General features: G+C 41.4%; 1 protein-coding gene across 1 annotated transcript; it reads right to left on the reverse strand.

The window, feature by feature from the left end:
* LOC149109410 (uncharacterized) lies at window positions 1-816 on the reverse strand. The gene has a single exon (XM_089294626.1). It carries the CDS (start codon window positions 814-816, stop codon window positions 1-3), a length of 816 nt encoding a protein of 271 aa, XP_089150752.1.
* Window positions 817-8,944: the final 8,128 nt, after the last annotated feature.

An 8,944-nucleotide genomic window follows, 5' to 3' on the forward strand; every position in this document is an offset into this window, starting at 1 on the left:
TTACCTCCAGTCTGAAACAGATGATCCATTGTGAATTACAGTGAGGCGATTGGACTCAAAGGTGTGGAACCGCTTAGAGTTATTGTTGATGCATTTTAGCACTGTTGTGGAGTCAGTCCAGTAATTCACTTGATCTGTTTCAATCTCCAACTCTTCTCTGATTATTTTACTCAGCTTCACAGATATGACTGCAGCAGTTAACTCCAACCTCGGTATCGTGATTTCATGAATGGGAGCCAAGCAAGCTTTCCCCATAACAAAGCTGCAATGAATTCGGTCAAAGACATCAACAAGGCATAAATAGGCTACTGCCCCGTACCCCACACGTGATCGGTCTGAGAAAATGTGCAGCTGAGCATTCTTAATCTTGGCAAAGTTCTTCGGTTTGAAGCATCGATCAGCTTGCAGGTTTTCCAACTTTGGAAGATCTTGAAGCCAGTGGAACCACTGGACTTTATCTTGTTCTGCAATTGCAGTGTCCCAGCCCAATCTCTTTCGGCAGAGGTCTTGTAGCAGTAGCTTCGCTTTCATAATGTAAGGGGCAATGAATCCAAGTGGATCAAACAATGAACTCAGAATTGAGAGAATTTCACGTCTGGTCACTGGCTTCATCTCCACAAGGTGTTGAAACTTGGTTGATACATCCCAAATAAATTCATCAGCTTCCACATTCCATTTTAAGCCAAGGGTACAAGCAGTCGGTAGGTCTTGTAAGTCTAGGTTAACCACTGAACTTGCTCTTTCATGCTCTGAAATCTCAACTAGCACATCTCGGTCGTTGCTTAACCACTTGGTCAATCTAAACCCTCCTTTCATCAGCAGCTCTCAACTGTGTTGATAACTTTATTGCAGTTTCAGGTGAAGAGACTGATTTCATCAGGTCATCAATGTACATATTTCTCATTACAGTTTGAATCGTGTCAGGGTTGAATTCTTCTCGGTATGTTGACGCCGTCTTCTGTGGGCAGAAATTGGCACAGCTAGGCGACAAAGTCGCACCAAAGAGGTGTTTCACCATGCAGTATTCTTCTGGTTCTTTTTGCAAGTCCTAATCAGGCCACCAAAGGAACCTCAATGCATCACAATCTTGAGGGTCAACACAAACTTGGTGGAACATGGCTTCTATATTGGCTGCCATCGCTACTGGTTCCTGGCGAAATCTTATCAACACCCCTCCAGCGGATTTGTCAAATCAGGACCTTGCAGTAACTGCTGATTCAAGGAAGTTCCACAATACTTTGCTGCACAATCAAAAACTACTCTAACCTTTCCCGGTTTCAGTGGATGTGTCACCGGTTGACGTGGAAGGTACCAGACTGGTTGCTCTTTCAAATTCAATTCTTCTTTTGGGACTTTCCAAGCATGTCCTTTAACTATGTACTGTTGCATTGTTGTTTGGTACTTCGCAAGGAGATCTTCATCTTTAAGGAGGCGCTTCTTTAGAAGTTGTAATCTTTGTTCTGCGATGGGTTTATTGTTTGTTAGATGGGGAGATCCTGGCCGCCACAGTAGGGCAACTTGGAAATGGCTGCCAACTCTTTGCAGGGATTCCTCCATTTTGTTTAAGGCCATCTTGTCTTCAACTGACGGTGAGACCTTCGTTCCAACCACTGAGTCTCCAAAATGACTCTTCCAAAGTCGTTCAAGTTGTTGCAGGGTTTCATTGTCAATGTCACACTCAACATGTTCTTCCTTTGAAAGAGGGAGATTTACGACAGCTTGCTGCTCCAGCTTCTCAATGGGTGTCCTGTGCATCCCACTGCCAACACTCTCTGACCTCATTGTAGTTTTGAGCTTCACTTCTGTTTGGCCAATTTGTTTAGTGGGAAAATTCTCATTCAACAGGCAACTGTCCAAATTCATGTCCTGTGTACTTTGGAGGAAGTTCACAGAGAAATGTTCATCTTCTTTGCACTCACCCATTGGACCCATCACCACCCATCCCAGACTGTATCGAATGGCTGTTGGCTCATCAATTCCACCTGCTTTAAACTCTAATGGAAGGAAAAGACTGGGTTCTTTCTTTAGACCAATCAACAGCAAAACTTCTGTTTCTCTTACTGCAGGGATGTCAATGCGTTGCAAATGAGGCCAATGAGCAAGATCTCCTTTCCTGGGAATACAACTTCTAGAGATGGGCATCTGAGCTACTGTTCTCACACTTGGCAACTCTACCACAATGGACTCATCCATAAACATAACAGTCAAATTTACAACGCAACTCTCCAGCTGTGTTGAACCAGTTATTCCAGTCAACGTAAAACTCAACCTTTCACTGTCCAACTCAAGTTTGCTAACTAACTGTTCATGACATAATGTCACCTCTCAGCCATTGTACAGGAGGGCGTATGTTTCAGTGATCTGATTGTTGCTCTTCCCTTGAACCTTGACAGGAATAATTCCGAGACACTCTTGTCTCTCCAGCTCCAGTAGCTGCCACAGCGATTCCATTACCATTACCGGCCCCAGTAACATCACGAGACCCAGAAGGCACTGGTGGCAATTGTTGCTCTGCACTAACAGTGGTTCCATTGTTGCCATTCTGACTTACATTGTCTCTTTGACTGCTTTCACTGCTGAGGTCTCTTCCAATCCTGGCAGTCGGACGGTGCATAAGGATGTGGTGATTGCCTCCACAGCCAAGTTTTTGACACTTAAAATTCACTTAAATATGTCCCTTTACCAGGCACTTATTTCAAAGTCCACCACTCCACACAACTCTCCACTTCTCGTCATAGGTAAGACCTTTGAATTTACTGCACTTCCAGATGTCATGCTGCTTTGAGCAAACCAGACAGGCTGCCCTTGCATCCACAAAGTTTGGTCCTCTAACATTGTCACTCTGATTGGTTGGTCCAGTTCCAGCAACAAATGATGACAGACCTGGGAAGTTTCCACTTTGATTCACTGTATTTCTTCCAGCAGGTGTCTCCTTTAAAGACCCAAGGACCATGTCTCGACCGAACTCGTTGTCCACCAACTTTGCCCTTTCTTTGACAAATGTTACAAAATCTTGAAACTTAGGTCTGCGGTGAAGCCCAATAATCTTTCCAGCACACTCAGTCCATCTTCCTCTTAAAAACATTGGCAACGTCTTTGCAAGCTCTCGCAAAGTGTTCATGTGATTCAAATTGGACACATATTCAGCACCCATGCCAGTCAAAGTTGGATCTGCAGTGTCCAAGTGCCTGCTAAATTCCAGTAGGGAAGGACCATCAACATTCTTCAAATAAGGTAGGTTCAACAACTTCTTAACATGAGCCTCTGCTATCACATGTGGTTTTCCAAAGTTCTCACGTAAGGTCTGTTTTGCCACTCGGTAGCCATCATTGGATAGATTTGAGCAACTCTCAATAGCCTCCCTTCCCTTTCCTGTGCAGTGCTGTATAAGAAGCTACAATCTCCTGGACTCATCAGGGTCATCCTTTTCCAAGTAGGTTTCGAAATTGTGCATAAAGGTGACATACTTTAGTGGATCACTATCAAACCAATGGTACTCAACTTCAGGCGAGGAAACCACATGTCTCAGTGCTTTTACCATTTCTCCACCACTATCAAACTGCTGATTTGTGGGTTCTACTTTCACATCCTGCGGCATAGAGGGTCGAGGCATCTGCCAAGAAGAGGACCAAGATTCTGTAACACATTACCCAGGGGATGTCTGCTTGGGTTCAGTTTTTTGCAACAGAGGATCAACAAGGGGCAAAGAACTCTTACTTGACATGAGATGGGGAGATGAATGCTGTGGTTTCCATACCATGGGTGTAGGCATGGTCGGCACGTTTCCAGCCAAAGAATTTGATAATGTCACAGTCAACATCGGAATAGAGGTGGTTGGCTCCACGGAAACAGGAACAATTAACTCTACCTGTCCAACACCACCAGAGAATGCCGGTGTCTCGTTTGACAGAGCTGCAGTTACCATGGTTGCATTTTCTAAGAGTACAGCTAATTGGTCATTTGCACTGAGCTTTGACGTGCTGTCTGGGACTTCATTCTCTCGTAAAGCAGGCTCCAAGTACTCCAAGAACGGGTTTTTTTGTAATTCATCAATTTCTTCATAAACCTGAAGTGAACCACTGCCCTCTTGGCCTCCATCTCAGCATCCAGCAACTCTCTTTTTCTTTGAATTTCCTGCTCTTCTTTTTCCTGCTTTTCTCTTATTGCATGCTGTTGTTTATCCAACTGTTGTCTAATTTTCAGCTGCCGAAGATTCAGTTGTGCTACAGCCAGCTTTTCCTTCTTTCTCGACAACGTTGACAACCTTGAACTCGATCTGGAAACCCCACTACGTCTGCTCCCTTGCGTTTTGCCAGAAAACATACTATGATATTCTCCCCGTTCGGGTTCTCTGTCCTTGTGCCATAATCGCACGTTGAAATCCAGGTCGAGCTTTTGTTCAGCTTTTCATTGTAGATTGCCTGTGCCTTTTCCAAAACAAGGGCGTCTGTAGGACTATCCAGTAATTCTAAATAACTTTCGTGGGCGTCCACAAATTTACACCAAGCTTCATCAAATTTCATACGCTTCCTTGACAAATCTTCAGCACTTGCACCACTTTCCATGAGGTGAACAATTTCATCATGAACCTTGTTCAAATTTCCAATATGGCTGGCACATGATTTTTGAAGAGCAAGTTTTTTTTCGTTTAAGTCACCTTCCCTGTCTTGCATGACACTAGCTTGTCTAACCCTTATGCTTCTCCTTTCTTCCATTTCAGTTTCGCTGCTCGTACCATCCACTGCGGTATCTAAGTTTACATTTGCTTCTTGTGGTGAAGGTTTCTGACATCCTGTTCTGTAAAGACAAATCGATTTGAAGTTTGTTCCACAATTCCACCAAATTTCCAATATTAAGATGAAGTAGTCAAAAACTGTTATGAAGCCCAGGTGCTACCTATTATGTTGCATGTAAATAAACATCGAAAACTCAGAACTTTAACTTTAATAAATCCACTGGTAAATCCAAACATCCACGAGCTAATGTACTGCGACAAGCTTGGTTCATTTCGATCAGCCCACTTTTAGCGATTTAGGTTTATCTAGTCCAAGTTTTCTACAGACATCAAAAGGAACTAACTAAGTACAGGAACGAAAAGAGCGAAATTATACAAATGCGACCCTTACCGACTGTTTCGTTTCGTTTAAATGTCCAATGTTCTTCAAAAACAACAACATGGCGGATCGCAAAGCGAAGACAACCCACATGCTTCATAACACGTGAAGCAAACACGTTACGTCATACACAGGTCCACACAAAGTGCACAATGGTAGCTACAAGCATTGAAGTTCCCCTGCTACCTCCCAAACCTGCAGCCGTGAACATCGCTACAACCCCCAGGCCACCCAAGAGTGTCTTGCTAGAGACGTACAGATCTCGTTTTAATACAGGAAACTAACTGAATGATTTATATTTAATTTCTAACAATCTCCTGTATCCAGGATAATTCCACTTCTGAGAAACTTTCATCAGGGGTGCGAAAGCCCATGTAATTCCCATCTGCATTTGGATACACGGCTCGTATTGCTTTCACTACATATCTCCCCAGTCTGTCATGTACCCACCAAGTAAACTGGTGGTAAGCAGCATTACGATAACTGCTGCAAAAAGAAAACATACGAATGAAATGTGTATTGCAAAATTTTTTCAAATTTGCCCAAATTATGATGGAAAGGAAGGCTGAAGGTCAGTGCAATTGCCGTGACAATTTGCTATCACCCACTGATTGGGGTGTAGCTACACAGAAATGTTAGTTGCTTCTGTTTATTAATTTCTTTTTGCAGAACCGACAAGAAATTTAGGCAATTGCTGTGTGTGTAAAATTTAGTCAACTGAGTTCAATCAAAGAATAATTCTTTCACTAAGTCTAAAGTTACTAAAAAGATTTGTGTAGTTTGGCTACTTATATCTTTCAAAATTGTGTTGCAATATTGATAGGGCAAATCAAGTATCTCAAACTGAATTTTATATTATAATGAGAATTAAACGTTTTAACATAATTTACAGAATTTGTGAAATACAGGGTGCCTTTGACTAATTGATCTAATCTACATTATCCCAGCAAAAGAGCAAAACGATTTACAATGTTAAAGATGTGGTATGTACACATTAGCAAGTTCCCATAGCGCTTGTATGCCACGCGCCTGAGTCAAACCAACAATGGCCATCTCCAGCACTTCTCGTCGCAAACATACAGTTTCGAAATCAGGATGACGACTTATACAGCAAATAGGGGGATCGTCCTCTAAATCTAAGCCATATAATAAAAATGCAGCAATGCCAATTTGAAAACAAATGGCTGGTTTTTCATAAGCGAAAACAGAAGGACTAAATCAAAACAATGAATGAATCGTTTCATGAAATTTATTATCCTTTTAATCAACAATATTTCACCTGATATTTTTGTCATGGCTTCATCAATCTTTGGGTAGCAAACACACTCTCCTGATTTTCCCAGTTTTCACAATGCTTGCAATTACACCAAGAGGTATTCCCCCTCCTTGCAAGCTTGTTCTGGCCGTCAGCTGTATTCTCTCCATTGGAATCCAAGAAATCTTGCATGGGCTTGAAGGAATAGGATTCAAACCCAGAGATATTTGTAACTGTATTATCAAGCGTTCTGTTGTCCCAAACTATACACAATATAGCTGCAAAAATCTGCGACTAATCACGACTAATGAAGAGTGAGAACACAAAAGCAAAGCACGCAGGGCGAGCATGCAAAGTAGGAAAGAAAGCATGACCGCTTTGACGTCACAAGATTGTGGACGGTAATCCTTATTTGGAAGTAACCAGAAGAGAATGCTAACAAAATGGTGGATGTTCAATTCTGGTGAATTCTGTTAGTTTTCTCTGATTTGCACTGAAATTCAAACTTTTTTTACAATTGATTCTTTGTAATTTACATTCTTTCTACAATGTCAGATCATCTCAAAAATTATTCTGTGTAGCCTTCTGTTCTCCTTTAACACTTCTCTAATGTGTACTTCATTTAGAACAGTATCAATAGGTGTTTTAAATCACTAGGGGTGTGTCTGATTGGCTGAATTCTGTAATAATAATAAGCAGAATAGTCTTGAGATGTCATTTTTGAGAAATTTGTCGAGTCTGTGACAGATAGACTGTTACATGTACAATACAGTTACAAGGAACCAATCAAAACTATTGTGTATTATCATATCTGATAACCCTTGCTGAAAGACAAAATTCAAGTTACATACATTTGCACGTAACATGTATATTTTGAATTTCAGAGGTTCTAAGTTAATGATTTGAGGATTTGTTGTGATTGGTCTGTATATCTGTAGTGTATTCACGGATTTAACCAAGGATGATTTGGATTTAACTAACAACAGTAAACAACACCATTGCAAGAGTCGAACACATTTTTGTAATCATGAACATCCAATACGCATGCTCCAATATACAAAACAGGGGAATGGGGAGAGTAGAGCTAAACATTGACAAACACTACAATATCTTTATTCTGGAGCAAGGTTCATAAGAGAAATATTACAATACAGAGGCCATTTACAGTCCTCCAAGGCAAACCTGGTATTGATGTCAGTCCTACATGTAGGCCTGCCTCTCTCTCCTTTGTTGTTGTTCATACTTTATATGTTTAACTAGTTGTGTTACTGATACTGTTTTCAACAGTCTCTTTTCTTGGGCATCAGAAGAGAGTCTTTCAAGGATTATTTTCCTTAAGATTGGACTGTTTTGTAGCATGTCTTGAAACAGACGATGTAATAGTTGCACTTGCTCCTCACTGAAAAGGGTCTTTGTGCTGTTGTTCAGTGTTGTTGGTGGCATGATATCACAGGATGCAGATGTGTCTTCTCTGAATAATCTGTTTACTTGGTCACTGAGTTCTTCCTTTTCAGCTGGTAACTTAGCAGTTACATTAATCTTGGTTGCAGGATGCCTCCACTCTGCACAAATTCTGTCATAAACTCTTCTTGAATCTTCAGTCTGGAGAATTTTCCTACCCTTGTTCCTCTCTTTCACACAGTCCATACTGGCTTTCTTTTGTTGTATTTCTCCCTTAAAGAGATTGCAAATTTCTTGAATTGACTTACTGGACCAAGGTGCATGTAATTTAGACGGAGACTTGTCTTCACTGTTTTGGTCGTCATCAACTTGTTCTTCCATTTCTCTTTCCTGCAAGCCTTCTTTTGTTTGTTTTGGTAGTTTCTTAGATACTTCACTAGAAGGGGTTGAGCTTCTCTTCCTCATCATTGAATGAAGTGTCTGGGATGCTTTCACTGACGCTTGCCCCTTTTCAGTCAGACAATACTACTTGATAGCAGTGGCTTCTTTGTGTGCCATTAAGTCAGCTAGACTGCTTGCAGCTTCTTTCTTGTTCCTGTGGACAGCAGTAACAGCTCCTTTCCTAAGCAGAGTACTGTGAATAGGCCCTGTCATACCTGCATTTTTCCACACTGACTTAGTTGCTCTGTTGATTTGACTAGACTGCAGTTTTGTTCCATTGAAAGATGGAAATACTGGCTGGTGTTCCTCTGCTCCAACACCTGGCACCTTTGATCAAACTTCTTGAAAAAAGATCTTCATCCAATTATGTAGGTTACTTGTGAGGACAATAGAGAGCTTCAAGGTCTTTGCTGGAAATTGGACGCTTATGGTTTTTGAAAGAAATCAATCCCTGTCGCGCAAGATCTTTTAGCAATGCTTCTAGAGCTTCATTTGCTGGCTTGAATACTTTATCCCAAATAATGGAAAATGCTTTCTTTGAGGAGAACCAGATAAAAACCTGTCCAGCCCAGAATGAATGGCTTTCATAGTGTCGTGACTGTATGGTTTTCCTACCATGTTTCTTTCTTCTATGTAAAATGTTTTAACATGGTTGACAGTGTTGCCGGCTCCATGTTTTCAAGTGCAACTGGAATTTTTCTCTCCTTCCTCCATGCTAAAGTTGGATGAGAAC

This window comes from Orbicella faveolata, unplaced genomic scaffold (assembly GCF_042242905.1).
Source record: "Orbicella faveolata isolate gen_17 unplaced genomic scaffold, um_ofav_v1 contig_25, whole genome shotgun sequence".
Classification (NCBI taxonomy): domain Eukaryota; kingdom Metazoa; phylum Cnidaria; class Anthozoa; order Scleractinia; family Merulinidae; genus Orbicella; species Orbicella faveolata.

Bases quoted from the DNA above. Each gene is read 5' to 3' on its own strand.
- LOC149109410 (XM_089294626.1), bottom strand. From the start codon at position 816: ATGAAAGGAGGGTTTAGATTGACCAAGTGGTTAAGCAACGACCGAGAT.